This window comes from Charadrius vociferus, unplaced genomic scaffold (assembly GCF_000708025.1).
Source record: "Charadrius vociferus isolate BGI_N301 unplaced genomic scaffold, ASM70802v2 scaffold306, whole genome shotgun sequence".
NCBI lineage: Eukaryota > Metazoa > Chordata > Aves > Charadriiformes > Charadriidae > Charadrius > Charadrius vociferus.
Genome location: NW_009648963.1, coordinates 1,168,756 through 1,188,397, shown reverse-complemented (window position 1 = coordinate 1,188,397; position 19,642 = coordinate 1,168,756). Strand labels below are relative to the sequence as shown.

The 19,642-nt window shown below is 40.6% G+C and overlaps 1 protein-coding gene across 1 annotated transcript in view; it reads right to left on the bottom strand.

Moving 5' to 3' along the window:
- The window catches only part of CPEB2 (cytoplasmic polyadenylation element binding protein 2), a 69,875-nt gene extending 54,421 nt beyond the window's left edge, over positions 1 to 15,454 (bottom strand). The window contains exon 1 of the mRNA XM_009887657.1: positions 15,365 to 15,454. Coding sequence (XP_009885959.1) covers positions 15,365 to 15,454 — 90 coding nt within the window. The remainder of the gene's footprint in view (positions 1 to 15,364) is intronic.
- Positions 15,455 to 19,642: the final 4,188 nt, after the last annotated feature.

Sequence of the window (19,642 nt, the reverse complement as noted above, 5' to 3'; positions counted from 1 at the left end):
CGCTGGCGGTGTGGGGGGCTCGCTGTCTCCTCACGGCTTCTCGGCCCTTGTGGGGCTGGAGGGGCGGGTCCGGGCTGACACAGCGGTGGCCTCTTGTTCCCCTTGTGGGAGGGGTCTCTCTGCCCCGCGGTGCAGTGTCAGGGTGTAGCCGGGATGGTCAGTCACTCCTTCCCTCTCCGCCCAGATCCTGCCATCAAACCATGGCCGCAGGTTTTGTTGGACTCCTCAGAGACCCCCAAGAGCTCAGCCCAGGCCCGTACTGAGGTGCGGTGGCACTATGGTGGTGCCTCGTGAGGTATTTCCTGGACAGACGATGCTAAAGGTGGGGTTTTTGCCCTTTCCGTATAGGGGAAGCACAGCTCTTGGCAACCGTTTGATGTGAACAAATAAATAGCTTGGCAACTACAGATGTAATGCTGCTGTTACAGATGTAGATATCCCTGAAAAGACTAAAACAAGCGAGCTCCCTTTGTTCTCTGGGGAAGCTGTAGTTCAGCAGTGAGAGAATTACTACGTGGCTATTGAATGCGAGAGTACGTTGGGGAAGCATTGTTATATGCTTGACCTATTGTACTTTTCTCTAGGCATCCATTAATGGCCACTGTCAAGGACTGGATGGCTGCTTTCCATTTGGCCGATGGACCTTTGGTCTGACCCAATGTAACAATTCTTATTTGTTAAATCTGTATGTGTTTGTTACACACATATAAAATGTAGAGGAAAAAAAAAATTGGTTCAGCATCTTCAGTCATCTCTGATGTGATCGTGAACCTGTGTGGGTGTGTGTGTTTGGTTATCCATGCCATCTTGCAGGGTTAAGATGAAAATACATTTGCAGCACAAAAGAATAATTGATACATATTTATCTTTGCTGTATTATGGCTTAGTACTCCAGAATTATTCACTATATTGGCATCTGTTTCAAGAACTCTGCAGCCGTCTGTCTTACAAGTGGCAAAAAATAGAGTGCAGACCAAGGCCCTACAGACGATCACATGCTGAGTAAATGTTGCTGGCCAAGTAGTGGTTCCTTACTGAATAGTGAGTTGCTTCATGGCACAGTCCTCGTAAACATCAGTTTTGTGAGCTGCAGAACTGGTAGCATCTGGCTTCCCTTTGCATTCGTGTCATACACCTGAAATTTGGTCATGTGCAAGCCTGAACAGAAGCTGTCCTCTACCTGTGGCGTTCTCAGGTGTCTAGCATGGTTAGAAGCAATGCTGTAAGCAGCTGCCTATTTCTACAGTTTGTAGGAACTCATTTAGCTGGGTGGTTTTGTAAGTGGTCAGCTTATTTGTCCCTCACCTTTAAATCAAGCCCAAATTCTAGTCATTCTTCCTTCAAAACAGCTATCATGGCGTCTGTGAGTAGTCTTTTAGAATTGACTGAAAGACAAGAGTACTCACCTCCTCCATGACAGCTTATCTCTACCATGGTAGCCCACCTACCCCAGTCCTGCATGTTTATTAAAACAACTTTCATGGGGTGAATCTCATCTATTTTTAACCATGTTAAAAGTAAGCATCCACTCTGCGTTAGCTGCCTAATCTTCTACAAACACAAGACAGGTGCTACCAAAGGATGATTCATCCTGTCCTAATGCAGGTACCTTTAGAGAGAGAAACCTGATCTCTCTCTTTGCTGATTATGAGGAAAGCTTCTGGCTATATCTGGCTGCAGAATCCAGGAGGTCTTTGGTGCTTCTTGGTCTTGCCACATATGCTTCTTGACTCTGATACAAGCTGTACCGAGTCGAACCAAGAATCCTTTGGGCTGTGTATCCTGTCTGTCCTGTCTCTGATATGAGAACTCTTGGTGCACACTGGGACCACAAATTCTGGCTTCTCCTCCACCAGATGAAGTCCCTTAACTGTCACCTTGGTGCCATCAAAAAGTGCTGAGTCCTGTCTTTGGCGCTGTTTGTTTTCTCTCTCCAGTCCCCAGCTTCTTGATTTTTGACCATTTGGCCTTTGCACCCTCTTGCTTTAATTTTTTCCTCCTTTGTAATTACTTGACTCCTTCCTGCTTTCTTTTATCTTAGCTGCCCCTTTCCAGGGAAGGTTTGAGAGCTGTTTTTGGATTGGGCTAGTAGGAAGGTAAAAGTATCTGAAAATAGATGCCTAAACGAATGTGTAAGAACAGGCTATGGGTGTATTATGCTTCCTTCAGTAACCTCAGCCACTTGAAACTCAGGAACTTCCTAGATTTGCCTTTTCAGACTTTAGGGGATACTGGGATGCTTGGACTCCACATTCTCTGTCCTTGGACAGCGACCATATGCTTGGGCTTGAAGAATAGAGCACACTGGCAGAGCCCCTCCTCCGAATGACTTGGGGAGGATAGAGAGTCACGGAGCTGGGACGAGTTGCTTAGACTAGACAACAGACGTTACAAGAAGCGAATGCCAAGCCATACGCAATATCGCTGTACATAAAATGTAAATTGAAAAAAACAGATGTTGCAAAACAAGCTGTCAGTATGGTAAAACCAAACATACCTAAGTTATTGTTCTTGTGGCCATTAATCAGCCTGCTTTTGTGTATTCATTCCAACAAACGTGCCAGGCATCAACTTCACCTAGGAGGCCTGTGGCAGAGCTGGGGCTGACAACTCTCCCGGGTTTGTCAGTGACTGAAAACCAATGACCATCTTACTTGTCTGGTATTCTGCATCGTCCACTGTGTGCGAAATTTTCTGTGGCAAATTGAACCAGCAATGCTATAGAAGAGAAAACACAAAGACAAATCACAATAAATTACATTAAATAACACCATATAAAGACAAATCAAATAAACTGTAAGGATCACTAAGTAGCTCTTCTGGCTGCCATTTGGGTGACCTGAAAGGGATCATCAAGGCAGTGGCTTCTGAATTTTGCCCCTGAGTGGTTATCATCTTTTCTAGAAATTACCATGCACAGCTTAAGTTATTTCCTTTTTATAAAGCCAAGAGAATAGCACCTGCTATTGGCCAGTTTTAGTGATAGGATATTATTATATCAGAAAGGATTTTGGCCCACCATTCTGTTTTTTTCTGCTTGAACAAAAAAACTTTTAGCAGTTATAAGAGCTGAAAGGAATTGTGCTGAGATGCTGTCTGCTTCAGAGTCGTCTGCGGGTCTAGCTTCTTTAAAAAGTGTATGTTCTGGGGGGGGAGGATCCATACTTTTCTTAATCAGACACCACTAAACAAGTGTTACAGTGTTTGGGAACATATCTATCTGTTTTGGGAACATAAATAAAAATTTAGATATCATATGTAGACTTCTATGTGCATGCAGAGTTACTTCGGTGCTTCCTCATTTTGTAAATTAACATGAACACCAGAATATCAGGAGCCTAATGTATAAAAAAGAAAACAACTCTGCTGCTATAATCTGCTGTTTTCCTCCAATTAGCTAGTTGGAAAATCATGGCTGTGAGTTTCAATGCGGGCTGCAAATAACATGCACACATGAAAATTATCTTTGCTTTCATTCCAATACTAAAACCAGCTTTTCTGGTGAATTTTTTACGTTATGGTTAAAAGTAAACATGGCTACAGATAGTACTGACTTCAAAGAACCTTTTTTCTTGTGAAGTGGCCCAGCATAGAGACTCATTGGCTGCTTGTAATGCAACAAATTGTTCTTTCCACAGCCCACAATATTTATAGGCCTTTCACCATTTACAGTGATTTACTGCTCTGTTTGACCCCTCTTCCAAAGCTGTGCAGCTACAAGAAAATCAGGGGGTCTGGTACCAGTTGCTTGTTTTCTCTTTACTATTTTACCTTTCTTTCTCCATTTCCATATCTTCTCCTCTTCCTGGGCTCTTTTTCAGCACCCTGTATGTAGCTCTGTCTGTCCTGCACTGGTCACAAGGGCTCTGCTAAGAGACCTGTCTCGATCAGGCTTTTTAGGGAAGTACACAGTTTGCTGTCCTGTGGTCCATGACGTGTCTGTTTCGTTCCTCAGTTTAAACTTTTAAACAGGCTTGCCTATGCATTCCAGGAACAGTGCATTGTTCTAACTGGTAACAAAAATATACGATTCACATACTTTTGCTAGAGCTGCTTCCTCTTAACCTTAAACTTGATTTTTTTTTTTTTGTTAATGGCTTTCTCCTCCCCTGGAAACGCGGAAAACAATCTGGGAGTGCCGGTTATTCATATAGAAAAGCAGATGATGAGGTCTGACATTTCACTGGAAAAAGAGGTCTGAAGATTTATATCAATGATGTGTTGAATTTACTGTTTTTCTGGTCTTGATTTTTTTAAACTCTGAAAATAATAATCGTGCATTCTTAGGAAGGAGGTAGGCAAGTCTTTTTCAGAAGTGAGCAGTCTGTTGAGTCACAGCAGCTTACCTTTTTTCCTGGTGGTTTTACTCAGTAAAATAAAAAAAATATTAATTGTCCAGATATAACAAAATTGGGAAAGAAACCTTTGCTAGATCACTGTGTGTTGGAATGAAATTAAAAGCAGTGGGAAAAATTAACATCAGGGATTGAGACAGTTTGCTTTACTCTGTTCTTCCCATGCCCATGTTTTGGTTTTGTTTGTTTGTTTGTTTTTAAAGCTAAAAATCTTAAAATTCACAGGAGATGGGCAGCTTTCTTCCTTTATTCAAAGCCTGACTTCCATCACAAGGGCTATGCTGCCTGCTGGACTTGAAGGATATGGGTTCTGGTCACAAGGATGCAAAGCAGTGATTACTCTGTTTTTTCTCCTTTTTGCCCTGGAGTTTAACCAGCACATTAGACTAATATTTCCTTGCTTGCTAGTGGCAGTTTCTGTTTCTTTTTTGTTTTGGGGCTTTTTTGGTAGTGGAAGTCATTAGAGTTTCTCCCAAGAGAATCACTGCCAAAGTAAACAAACATCTTCATGAAAGGAAAATAATGTCTGTGGAGTATTCAGAATTCCGTGTTTTACAGATGAGTATTTATGGCAACCAACTAGTGAATTAAAGTGAATGAAATCCTATTTCTAGTTTGTTGCTTCTGCTGTGCTAATTGAATGTGGCAATTTCTGATAGTTTCTCAGCTATGCAGTGCAAGTTCTGGATGTTAGTTTTAATTTAGGATGAAGGAAAGTATGAGATGAAAGTCAGTTTAGAAAAAGGATATTTTTTTTTTATTATTATTATTACTGGGAATTGAATAGCGCATGTAAACCGGGGAATTGCTATTGTCTCTAAAATGTTCTGCATGTGGTTGGCAAGAACAACAAGGACAGAAGAAAGTTCAGCTAAAAAATTCATAAAGGCTGTCTGGTGGAATGCATTACAGTCAGCTGTATACCTCTGTGCTCTTATCCCTCTGAACTGATAATTTTTAGCTGAGATGAAACATTCTGAGGAACAGGAGGCTGGCAGATTTGCAGCGTAGATTGTTTGAAGGTTTAAATACTGTGACTATCTCATCTTACTGTAAGTCTGTAGATAGAATGTAAGCTGGAGTTGCTGAAAAGTGATAGAATGGCTCCGTGTATACAGCCTACAAAGCTGTGAAGAGCTTATTTTCTGTGTGCCGCAGAATCCTGCGCGCTTTCCACCTCCTGTCCAGGATAGCAATAATTCACCAGTGGAGCAAATACACTTCAAATTTGTTGAGGATGAGACCATATCTAGTTCTTTGTTTAAGCAGTGGCTTTCACAAAGGAGACCAGTGCTAGCTGGGAACTGCTGCCAACACCATCATATGTTTCATGACAAACGCGAAGTGTTCAAAAAGTTGGCACTACAAAATAGAGATGCTGTCAATCTCTGTTTAACTCTCAAAATGGTTTGTAGGATTTTAAAGCTTGTGTTGTTGCTGGTGCACTCACGATTCAGACAGCATTTTTAACAGTCCTTATAATATGCCTGGTTAGTTTCGTTATATTACTAGGACATAAACCGAAATTATTCCAAGGATAGAGAATACTAAGGTTTTACTGCTGATTTTTTCCTGTGTGCTGTGTGCAGAAGAAGAGTTTGCACAGCAGCCTGTGCCGCTGTAGTCAGAACACAGAATTTTCTCATCTTCTTTTCTACGTACAGTACAGATGCAGCTGCCACTATTTACCAAACATGAAGGTGTTGTTCACAGCTCTGGGGGTAAGTTTGGGCTCTGCTTGAAAGAATGCATGAGACATCTCTACTAATTGCATGAATGTTCAGTGCATATTTACGTACCTGAATATTGTGGTGTAGGAGGCTCCCGGAAATTTTAAGGAATGATCTCAGTGATCATTGTATAGGTCTCCAGAAACTCGTGTAACTGACTTGTGCTAAGAATAACTGCGTGATGCTTCCCGTGTTGGAATAATCTGTTCTGAAGGGCTGTGTACTGTAGTCTGACCGTATTTAGGAGATGAGGTAGGAGACCCAAGGAGGCTCTGGAAATTGTTGAGCAAGGAGGCTTTGAAGTAGAGTTCACTGAATCCTGTAGGTAGCCCTTATCACAGATGCAGCAGGAGGAAGCAAGCATGTGTCTGTAGCCAGGTCTGCCCCTCCGTGGGAGTGTACGGACCACATAGCAGGTTACACAGAAGGAGTGTATGTTTGCACCTCAGCAGGCGGCTAAAGTAAGGGCTTTAAATTGCTACAAGAAGATTTATTAAAGTTTACTTTTTAAACCTCTGAAAGGTGATGGAGGAGCAGGTTCCCCTTCTGAGCCATAGCATCTGGGTTGTACTAAAAACAAAGGCAACCAGTCTGATTTATATGTGAAAATATATTTTCTTGTACTTGACCTTATTTCCTCTTGGAGTGTAAGGTGGATGTTCGCTAATTTTACACCACCACCCACTGTTTCAACAGAATTATTTTCCACAGATTCTGTAAGAAATTTGCTGCTTTAATTAATATGGAATTATCTCAGAAATTAGTAGTACAGACCCGTCAGATTCACCATAGAACTAAAATTAAGCAAACTGTTATGTACAGACTGGAATTGAAGAAATACAGATTAAAATTAAGAAAACCATTAACTGTGTCATTGTGACTAATTATGCCTACATATCCAGTAACCAAAGTGGGGTCAACAACTCTAAGGCTGGCCATTCCGATGTCAGAGCTCAGCTGGTCAGGAGCAGCTAGGACGCTGGAGGGTAGGACCCTCTCCTTCCCATTTGCAGAGGCCATGTAGCATCTTCTATGAAATACTCCAGCATCCATGGCAGTGACGATCAGACTGGCCCGGCCATGAGGCTGTGCCTCCGGGAGGTGGACGAGGCAGGCCTGGAGGCAACGCAGAGTTGAGCTCAGCTCTGCCATACAGCCCATGAACGCACTCTCCACACTTGGCTGTTGGTTAGCCATGTCCCAGCTACCTTCCCACCCCGGCTTTGTTGTTGTTGTTGTTGTTGTTGTTTTTAAAAACTTATTCAGTTACATTTCTGAGCAGTGCATACGGACATACGGAAGCTTTCGCTTATTTTCCTGTGGGTCTCCCTCCTCCTTCTAAGTATGCCTAGCTCTGGTTGGGACTCAAAAACAAGAAGTCTTGAGTTCTGTCGTAATAATTTACATCTCTGATCTAATGAACAATTGTAAATCCATGTTAAGCTTCATCATTTTTGACCATTCATGCTATTATGATGATACAAAGACACTGAAAAGCAATATGCTGGTTTTGCTCTGTATATTTTGATTCCTAAAACCATGTTATCTGCGTGGTTCTTAGTGCTTACGTATAACATTTTTAATAATTGGAAAGAAAAGAAATCCAAGAAAAATCCTTGCCAAGAAACTTACGTAAAAGCTGAATATATTAGAATATTCGTGTTAAAGTATTTTAGAAGTGCATTAGCTATACAAAAGAATAATTGAAACCTAGGAAATGTACTGAAAATATTGCACTTCAATAAAATGAAATATATTAAAAAAAGAAAACACACAGTTAAAGTCGTCCAGACAGCCTTAATTTTCTTCTATAATGAGAACCTGAGGGAAATGTGGAGTTAAATTTAGTTTATTTCTGCAGACTCTAATTTTTTTAACCCCTTTATGCACAGTTTTACTTAAAAGAATGATGGTTGCTTGGATGCCTTAATCATTAACTCCTCTACCTTCGTATGTTTAGCTTTTTTGGAAGTTTAATCTAACTGAGCACTGGAAGTCGTGCTTTCTAACCACATAGCTACAAGGTAAAGGAACCAGGGTAAGATCAGGCCTATTATGTTAATCTTTCATACAGAGAATACAAAACCTACTGTAATTCTGTCATTTCCTCTCTCATTATGGTATTGAAAGCTCAGATCCATTTTTATGCAGCGGCACAAAACAGTTTGCTGCTTAAGTATAGCTTACAGAAGCTACTTTGCAGAATTGATGATCACATATGCCACAAATCAATTGTACCCATGATATTAAAAGGGAAAATTACCTAGATCTTTAAAAATTCCCAAACCTTGGTAAATACCCTTGAGTAATTTGTGATATCATTTTGGGTCAATGTGCTTTGACTGGAGGTCAGTCAAAATGAATCATCCGAGGAACCTTTGTTTTCATATTTGTAAGCTTTTTTGTGTGCATGCTTATATAGTATGTTGTAACTGAAGAGCAGAAAACCTCATAAAATTTCTACATTAGGAAATCAAAGGGTTGTTTTTTTTCCTTTTTTCCCCTCCCAAATAACCTCTCTTTTCAACGTTGAAAGGTCTTCTTTATATGAGGAAATTTACCAAAGACTACAGTAGTATAATTATGCCTTGTGGATGCTTTTTAATCTTGCATGAATGCCTGTAGAATTCAAGCGTCCACATGGGGAGTTATACCGTAAGAACTACAGGGGCATAATTATGCTGGTGAATTCTGTATTAAGACAAATGCTTTATGAAAGGGAATTTTATTTTGGCTCGTCACTTTTCAGCTCATTCATGTTCTGAACTAAAAGGAGTTGATCAAATCAATGAAAGTAATGAAAATTCAATAGTTTTCAAGTAGACTGTCAAGTGCTGGTGAAATCGGAAAGTAATAAATATATACGTTTCCTGATAACATTCACGTGCATTTTTGTTCTTATTCTCTCTCCAGTGTTTGAGTTTGTGAGGGGTTTAGTGAAAGGTTAATAAACGAGGCCTGTTCTTTGCTGAGTCTCATAAACTAATATACCCAATAGCTAAACACTGGTAGAATATTAGAGATTCTTAGCTCTCATAAAAAGCAGCTGGGGTTTCAGGCAAATATGACACTGGAGAATTACTTGAATACTTTTTAGTCTCTGTAGGACCTCTGCAGCCAGCACTGAGCAGATCAGCCATTGAATTTCTGTACGTGAATTTTCCTATATCCCTGTTAAATTGTAATTCCATAAATATGTGAGTCCTAGGACAGCAGTCAAAATGTTCTCTACAAAAGTATCCCATTTACATGAAAATAACTTTCAATATGTCAGTAAGGGTGTAGTAACACTCTAATAATTATTTACAAAATGTGCTTAGAGTGAATTACAAGCATGTCTCAATGTAATTGCTGCATAGACTTTAAGACAAGAGGGGCCTGATCATTTTGGTGATGTAATCCAGTCCAACTTTAGCATTGACCACAGAGCATTCTCTGTAAGTCTGGCTCGGAGACCAATATTTCAAGGTGAACTTCATTAGAAAGATGTCTGGTTCATATTTAAAGAGTTGAGAGAACAAAGAGTCCACCACATCTATACCAACCCTCACTTTTCAGGTGAAGCGTTTTATTTGTGGTCTGAATTTAGCTTTGACTTAACTTGTTGAATCTTTGCTGGATTAAAAAAGCCTTTAGCACTGGACATTATTCAAGAAAAATGCTTAAAGGCTGGGATCAAGGCATCTCAGCCCTCTTTTGTTGTTAAGCAAATCTCATTGAGGTGCTTTAGTTTCTAACCGTAAGGCAAGATTTCTGTATCACCAGTTTTCCCTGTAGTTTCTTTCAAGTTTTCAAACATCCCTCTTAAGTGAGGACATCAGGGCTGTCAGCAATGGTATTACTAATGAGAGAATTACAGCACACACTGAACAAAAGCGTGCTCTCTCCTTTCTGTTTCTGAAGCATGCTTCTACCAAAATTTTCATTTTTTTTGTGTTTCTTGTCACAAACTTTTTATGAGAGGTTCCTTCTAAGGGCCTCCTTTTCCAAGGCAGGCTTATTAGAGGGATACAGCAAGGTGGTATCTTGCTGTGATAACTGTAATATTTGGCTTTGCTCTTGGTAACGTTGCATACAATGGTAGTGCTTCTTTCCTGCTTTGTATTCTTTTCGTCTGCTAAGATTTCTTTTAATGTTGAAAATATAGCCTCTGATTTTGTAAGTATTGTTTACTTTTTGTTCCAACATGTATAACCATTTTTTAAATCATTAATAACGTAAACATTTGTTGTGTGTGCATGAATTAAAATGAAGTGGGTTACAAGGTAGCGTGGTTGTGCCAGTTTCTTTATTTCCTACTTTGCCAATTTTTCACCTGTAAAACCTCCTGGTGCTGTTTTTTTGTTTTCGTCAAAGCATGCCCCTGTATATTCACCCAATATATTCACCCAAGACAGTGAATAGAATTAGTCCAAAAAGTCTGTGAGCTCAGTCTTGAAACGTTGCAAATGGAAGATAAGCCTGGTTTTGGCTACCAGTAGAACTCTGTAAGTGATCTATTTTGTAATTAATATAGAATACAGAGGGTTTTGCATAGTGCTGAAATGGTAATCACTGTCATGCAATATTTAGGTAAGGATTTTACAGGCATATAAGTATGTGGGTTTGCATTGTACCCTGTCACTCTGAAGCTGTTTCAGGCTTGCTGTGCAAGCACACCGAAACAAAATATTTACATTTCTTTTTACTGAACAATAGTTTCCAGTCTTCAACTGTTCTCTCCAGAGCAGGCTGTGTGCTAGTCATCGTAAGGCCTTAGCTAGACCATCTGAGGAATTTTTTTGATGTCCTGAAAATAACGGGATCAGTTTTATTGTGGTTGTGCGGGTGCATGCAATGGGCAGGAGTGCTACAGAAATGCACAGAAAAAGAGCAAGGAAGCCCATCAGCCTGAGGACCGCTGGCAATGTGGCCCTGAGAAAGAGGTGCTTGAAATTGTGAGGAAAGAAACTGTCTCCTGCTGTTTGTTTCCAACTGCGTTTGGGGAAACAGCATATAGTATACGTGGTTTGTAAATAAATAAGGTTGCATTGAATAAATATGCCTATCAACAATTCGAGGCATAACACACAAGACATCAAAAATCAGCTAATTGTTTCTATCGATGTTTACTGACAAAGTTTATAGCAGTATCTTAGAAAGTCCTCAGTGAAAGTGAATGGAGAAATAATGCATTGATGAAACTGAACTAAAACTACATGGCAAGTCTGCTTTTCAGTCTGGAGCCCTAAGTGAAAATTATGTATTTCTAGTAGCATTGAGCATTTTGTTTGTTTTGTGTTTTCTAGTCAGAACAAAACCTTGACAGTTACTGAATCATAAGAAAAGCCTAGGATGGAAGGGAGCTCTGAGAATCATCTGCCCCAAGCTCCTGTTGAAAGCCGGACCTTAACTGAGATTCTCAGGGGCCTGTCAAGCCTGGTGATTGCCAGGGGGTTCCCCAGCTTTTCTGGGCAACCTGTTCAAAGTTTGGTTGTTCTCATGGTGAAGAATTTCTCCATTTACCTGGATGGGTTTCCCCTGAAGCAGCTTGTGCCTATTGCCTTTTTTCACAGGGCATCTTTCTGAAGAGAATCTCCATCATCTTTATAACAACCATTTAAGTGTTGGAAGACTGTATTCAACTCCCAGATGTCTCTTCTCCGTGCTGGACAAACCCAATTCTTTCAACCTTTCTTCATCCGTCAAGTTCTCCGGTCCTCTAATCATCTTGATGGCCCTCTGCTTGACCCTCTCTAATTTCTGAATGTCTCTTTTGAGCTAGAAGGACCCAGACTGGGCACAGTATTCCACATGTGGCCTAATAAGTGCTGGGGAGAATGGAAGTACTACATCCTTTGGTCTGGTGGCAGCAGGCAACACCATCTTCCTTCATGGCTGCAAAAGCACCAGGCTGGCTCACATTCAGCTTGTGATCCACCGGTACTCCCGGGTCCTTTTACCCCTGATAATACTATTTCATTTTTGACTACATATAATGAAAGCAAAGCACAGAAGTGCACAAAGCTTCAGGAAGAAAAGGGAGGTGCTCTCCTTATTTTACCCTGAAGCCCAATGACTTCAGCACTCACCCGCACTCTGGGAGACCTGGGTTCAGTTCTTTCCTTCTTTTGAAGAGTTGGACCCGTGTTGCTCACAACCCTGAGCAGTGCCCTTGGGAGGAGGCTGTAACAAGCCACAACATATTCTTGGGTTCTTTCGAACTCCCCTGTTGCCACGGTGATATTTTTGTTTAATATACTTTTGATGTTTCTTAGACTAGGGACTACAGGTGTCATACCTCCTCGGGGGTTATTTGTCGTCTGTGCTCTCTTCTCTCTGTTTGCTTTGGTTCAGAAAAGCAAAAGTCCAGAGAAATTCCCCAAAACTTGAGAGGAGAAACTGTGTTTGCCCAGCTCCAGTGTGATCCTTACGACATACTAGGTCTTTGTGTTTGGTTTCTCTCCTTTGATGTGAATGAACTTGCCTGGAGTTAAGTGATTAGTCATGACTTGAATGGCTTCATCTTGGTAGTGCTGGTGAGTAAGTAGGGGCTACCTGAATTTATTTTTTTTTTTTCTTTCAAAGGTACTTATTGTAATATTTTTTTGTTTTGAACACGGTGATACTTGGGCCTTTTAATTCTTTTTGTACCTCATATAGCTTTATCTATACTATACAGTATGGTAACTTGTGGTGGGATAAAAAATCTGTTTGTTTTGTTTTAGAGAAGCCAGAAAATATCTAAAAATATTTCCAAGTACCACAGTTTTTTAACAAAAGTGACTTGGGCATAATGTTTGATGTACTGGGTAATAAAAAGTTGATCAATATTCATTGCTACTCTTGTTTTATTTTGGAATCTGAGTGCCAGAATGAAAACAACCCCAAAACAAAACCACCGCCATTAACACTGGCAGTTTACTTGCACAATAAAAAATTGTGCAGTGGACTTCTCATTATATGGCACTTGCAGATATCAAAGTATGAAAAACAAGGATAATTTTAATTTAGTTAGAATATTAAAGGGAAATAATATTTCCATAGTACTTTTAAAAGATTTTTTTTAAATAATCATTTCAAAAATTTGAAATGAGGATAATTAATATGGAGTTTCTAGTGTAGCATGAAAATGGCACAAATTTCCATCCATCTAACAGCAAAGCAGAATGTGTGACTGGTGGGCATTTGGTACAGGTACAGAGGGGACAAATTCTGGTGCAATGGAGAGCACCACTTTCTAGGACTTGTCTACAGTGTGTGAGGAAAAGATGCATTGCCATCAATAAATCCCGAATGAGGACTTCTTCTGAACATCATTAGGAAAAAGAACACCTAAAATTTCCTAAAGATCTGATCTCAGGAAAATCTGAAGGATACCATAAGATGGAAATGTCTGTATCGAGCATGAGATAAATCAGTGTTGGACTTTCTGATGCGCTGAGCAGTGTCAGCCACTGACGGCCAAAAACTCGTGGTTACTGCAGTACCTTCTATTTTGTGGAAACAGACTTTGGCACAAGGCAGTATTATGCGAAACAGAAAATCGACCGGTTCTTCAGAACATCTTGTTTCCCTAACTGAGTGCTAAAAGGGGAAGTTTTAATGGAAAATGGGCCTTCTCAAGGAAATCCTGCTGGGTATTCTAAAGGCTACGCTTTAATGAGCACACAAGTAAGTTACCTTGGAGAGGAAAGCTAGCCTAGTAAAGAAGGCACAAAGGTGATAATTAAACAAGAAATCAATATGTTAAGTATGGAAAAGGGGGGCATAACCGGGAATGAAAATTGAATCTACAAAATGTAAATGACTTTTAGGGAAGATAAATGTAATAAGGAATTATTACTGGCCAGTAGAGCTTAAGACAATAAGAAGGTATTACAGATGTATTAGGAACAAAAGAACAACTAAATCAAGTAGAGATTTCAGTCTTGCAGAAAAAGACAGAACAGATCCAATGGCTGGATATCAAAGCTTGAAAATCCAATCATTATAAAGATGCAGTGAGGGCGATTACACATAGGAATAATTTCCCGGTGTAGGTAGGTGGTAAGCTTGCCATTGCTAGGAATTTAATCCAATTGGATACACTTTAATCTGACTTTGGGAACAGCCTTGTGGGTGTCTCTGTGGATGGCTGCAGAGGTCATTTCTTCTATGCAATCTGTACATCTGCGAATTTATATTTGTTCTTCGTCACTCCCTTCTTTCATAAGCCTTGGAGGAAAACAGAGCTCTCATTGCCTGCAACGCGTTCCACACGCTCAGCTCTGCGTTAAGATAATGACTGAAAAAAAAATGTCTCGTGCTTCAGGGTTACAGCTGGCTGCCTGCAGAAGGCAAGAGGCTGATTCCCTAGGTTAATTCTGGACTTTTTAAATTTCATTTTTCTCTGAAGCCTTAGGGGTGGGCGTAGCTGATCATAAAACCTTGGAGAGATGGGGCCAGTTCTCTGCAGTGGAGTCCTCTCTTTTAGGTAGCTGCCGTCTCCCAGCTGGCTGGGGGGTCAGACGGTTTCTTCCCGAAGCCAGGGTAGCAAGGACGCTGAGGTCTTTTTGCTTTCCTCTTCATTATGTCATCTAGGCATATCTGAGATCGTAATTACGATCATTTGGGCATATCTCATATAATCAACTCGCTATCGTTACTGGAGCCTGGGGCAGAGGCATCGCAGCCTTTTTTTGGCATTCATATTAGCTTAATTTCTTCAAGATTGAATGTATATTTTTTTATGCATAACCCAACTCACTGGGGAAGGCAGCGGTAAACGAGTGAAGCGCCATGTCACATCTGAGACAGCAGGCTGCCTGTTCTGGTTTAAATTCTACCGATTCATAAAGATCTTGCCTTAATTTTGCTGCAGCAGGAGTTATAGGTGGCAAATACCCTGTCTTTTTTCCAAAAGGGGCTGATCTGATGCCAGTCGTGGTGCTTGACGGAGCTGCGGAGCTGCCACGCAGGCTGCTCGAGGGCTAACAAAGGCTTTGCTGTGCTTGCGGCACAGCGTCGCCTCCCCGTCCGGCTTTCCTTCTGCAGCCCTCCCCACCTTCTGCTGGAAAAAAAACCCTGCCTCTCCGAAGCAGAAAATAAGAAACCTTCCTAATATTACAGTACCGGAGAGGGAGGATGCAATAGCTTTTCTGATTGCTTTGGTTCTGCTGAATTGCAAATGGCAGCGAGCGGAAGGAGGGATGTCAGGAGTTACTGGCAGCCGGGTTATCTAGCGTCATCTCCTAAGAGGCAAATGGGTCTGCCGGTGTTCTGCCTGGTGGCCCTGCTGGCAGGTGGCTCTGGTCTTACGCTACTCTCTGTTGCACACGTGTGGAAGTACTCGCTGGCTTCACGACAATCCTCCTTTCCATACGGGAAACTGAGGCTGTCAACAGACATCCCGCCACGTTGTGAAAAGAGACCCGCTGTTTCATCAACATCAGCATGTTTTCTTCTCAAGCGGGTGAAGGAAAGACAGCCTTCATTTTACGTGAGCCATTACATATTCTTTTTGTGGGTCCAATGGAGGGACACTTTTTCAATTGCTCCTTCTTGTGTGCAAGTGGAACTGGCGGCTGCTTATGTAAATACACATATTGGCTTCTCACCTAAGCTTCTCACCTTACATATCAACTATTGTGTGGTTTATCATATCTCATTGGTTTGCATCACATATAAATTGGCTTATGATATCTATATGGCTAATCATACATCGTGAGCTTCTCCTGTACCCCTCATTTAGCATTTAATGCCTATCAGTAGCTCTTCGTGCTTGTACAGGGGTTTGTACACAGCAGCTGCAAGCAAAGCTGAATTGGAGACAGGTGGATTGAGAGATGAACAGTTCCAGATCATTCCTTGAATGGCAGAACTAATGAGGACTGGTTTGCTCTTGGTTTGTATCTCTTGAGGTGTGATATGTCATGTTCGTCATACTGAAGTGCCCTCTACCATGGTATCTTCCAATCTTTCTGTGTCCCCATAGTGACTTCCCCTCAGCTCCTCCGCCACGCTGTTGCACTTTGGGCTTTTTTCCATGGCTTTTAGCTACTGCTGCTTGGCTGATGACTGCGAATGACCCACCAGACACTGTTCTGGAGATACATGTGTGCAAGGTGGGCAACCTGTACGTGTCCAGCATGGTCAGCAGCTGCTACCAGCTGACCCTAATCAACTGCCCTTCTCCTCTGCTGGCAATAAAATTAATGACTTTGGGAGCTGCCTTCCATGATGCGCGGAATGTTGTACAGGTCTGTCGTAAGATCTTACTATTTTAAAAACGACGACGCTGTTCACTGTGGTTGAAGCTGAACAGACATGACAGAGAGCCAGTGTGATGCACGCAAGCTTCATTTCCTCAGGAAGCCAAGCTAAAAAAAAAAAAAAAAAAAAAAAATCTGCCTAGGAAAATTTTCAACTAACATTTGAGAAGCTTGCCGTTAATTATCAAAATGAAGAAGCAGTGTGCCAACGCAGTGTTGATTCAAACCATCAGAATCAATCTCTCAATAAATAGACCTGCTGAAAAAAAATACGTAAAACACATCAGACTTCCGTGCTGTGTGACATCCCCTTTTAGCTTCTGTATCTAGCCTTGTCCTAACAGCCTCCAACCCTAAAAATCACCCTCCCTTACCCAAACCCTACAGGATACACAGAACTTAACAGAGGCATTTTATTCCTAAGGTGTCAGAGAACCTCTCTCTTTAAGGCTGTTTATCCAGACCGAGTAAACCGAACTAGGTCAGCCTGAATTAGGGTGACGTTCTTCGGAGTGGCCGCGTTCCTGGTGCTGATGGGGCTCAGCATCTCCAGAGCAGCGCTGCTGGGCGAGCTCTCCCGCCAGCCCTCCCGATCAGCTTTTGTTGCTGACAGAGCTGCCCTGTGACAAATGTATCTGCAGACACTTTGCAGAGTGGTTTGGGATTCACTGATGCAAAAAGATGAAGAAGTAAAAATACGCATTTCTTGTATTGCTGTTTGTACTGCTGTAAAGTCAGTGTTTTTAAAGGCTCTAAAGTTTCTGGACATGGATTTTGGATTTATTCTGAGAACTAGCCTTCTGGTGTTTATTCCCTTGCCGTCTACCTTCTGAAGGCCAGTCGGGAACTTATTTTGGGGTAACCCGGGCCTTCCTGCACTTACTCGTTTGTTGTAAATGCAGTTTATGATTTATACAGAATGTGGTTCATCTACCCTGTGACTAGGAAGCATTAAAAGAAAGCATTCAGTCATAGTTTATGCATCTGGTGATGCGGACTGGGATTTTTAAAAGAACCCAGAAGAATTAGGCATTCAAATTTCATTAAAATGCTGTGGAAGTGAAGCATATAAACTCTATTAAAAAGCTCAGTCATTATAACTCCTGTTTTTTCTCCTGTTTAATTTGTGCGTAAGCTTGCTTAGGGGGGGAGAGTGGCCGGGGCGGGTTCTGCACACCTCGCCTTCTCCTTAGTGCTGAGCCTTAGAGCTGGAGCACGCTGCAGCTTTCTCACCTCTTCCATTTTTAACTGCAGCTTCGTGTACCCATCTGACTACTGATTTTATAATGGAAACCTTATTTTCATAACCAAATGAATGTAAGTGTCTAAGCAATAAAAATGTTGATATAAAGAGTTTGGTGAATATGATGCTGAAAATATATTATCCATATATATGACATCCTGGGAGTGATTTGTACTTTTTCACACTCTGAAATGTTCGGGGAGACAAAGCTGAATAAAAGTCAGTTCAGGAAATAAAAATTGTACTGCTGAACATAAAAGAATTAGATATATTGCTTTTAAATAAAATGTAATGTGACTAAAGGTTACATGTAATATACTGTCAGATGTCCACTAGAACACAAAAGCTTCCTCTGTATGCAAAAATCAGTAAAGTGCAATATGATAAATATAATGAAGAACACGATGAGAGATCAACAGTCAGATGAAGAAGAGTAAGTAGGGAGCAGAGTTTGTTCTGAAGTGGGAAGGGGTTGCTGTAGCAGTACAGAATATGCTTGCTGGAGGAAGGAGTTAATAATTGTGCCAGCAATGTTCAGCCCCTATTTGTTGCAAGAGAGAATTAATGGCTTTCCTGCCTGATGCTGAAAATAGAAGCCAAATTTAAGTTGTTTCTTGAAGGCAGATATAATTAGATCATGAAACTTCAGGCTTTTGGGTCTAAATAATAGGATAAGAATGGCCACACTAAATCAGAGCAGGGCATGGTCTCTTAACTGTTTCTTAGGGGTGAGAATAGGACAAGCACAGAGTGATATTTTCCCCAATTTCCAGCTGTGCACAATGCACATACCACTTAAAGTGTAGATTTAAGTGCATTATATATTTATTAGACCTTGCTGAATCCTTTCTCTATAGATTGTTCTAATTATTTACTTAACCCTCTTATATTTTTGTTAGCCACAACATTCTGGTAGCAATAAACTATGCAGTGTAGCTATGGATTTTATGAAAAAATATTTCTGTTTGATTTAAATGGTAATATTTGGTGTCTGTTAGGCTTCCGATAAGAGAAATAGTGAACAATTGTTCCTTACTTACTATCTATGCTATTCTCAATTTTATACACAGTTATCATGTTCCTCTTGGTCATCTCTTTTCCAAGTTGAAAAGTACTTTCATCCATCCTCCTACAGTTACAGTAGTACACTGCTATTGATCTATGTTGTCCAGCATATGCCATTCCTACTTCTAATAAACTTTTGGACATGGGTCAATCAGACCTAGGTGAATTATTCTGGACGTGGATGCATTCTGGGTTTCTACGGTGTTATAATATTTTGTCATTTGATTTTTCATCCTTACATAATGATTTGTAACATTTAGTTTGCATTTTCTGTCTGCCAGTGAGCACTGGACAGATGTTTTCAGAGAGGTCTCAACAAGGAGTCTGAGATTCTTCCTGAAGTGATGATAAATAATTTATTTATTGTTTATCACTGTGTATGTGCAGTTAGGTTTTTTTTCCCCATGTGTATTACTTTGCATCTATCGATGTTAAATAATGTCGACACTTTTGTTGCTGAATCACTCAGTGTTCAGTATGATGACACCTCTTGAAATATTGACTGTTCTGAGTAACTTGTATCATCAGCGAACTTTGCCATCTCATTATTATTTCCCTTTTCCAGATAGTTTATGAATATACTGAAGAGAGCAAGTTCAAGTGCAGATCCCTGATCGCTTCTCTCCCATGGCAAAAACAATTTATTACTACGCTCCAACACATCATTAATCTACTAAAGAATTTTCATCCTTCTGATAACTTAGTTTCTTTAAGAGCCTTTAGAGAGAGATCTTGTCAAAACACTTTGACTCCTGGAAATCCAAGAACATTATAGCAATCCGCGTTCCCAAGCTGGCTGCCTTCTTTAAAGAACTATTAATGTCATCAATTTTGTCAAGTAACAGTAAATTGAAAAGCCCAAATTTAGTCTGATTTCTCCTTCTGCAAATACTGCATTATTTGTATACTAAGAATATCTCCAAGTACTTTCATTATTAGTACCAAGGCCTCTAGCACTTAGTGACAATTTCTGCAGAAAAGTTATTACTATGCTGCCAGAAACTCCAGAGTGAGGTG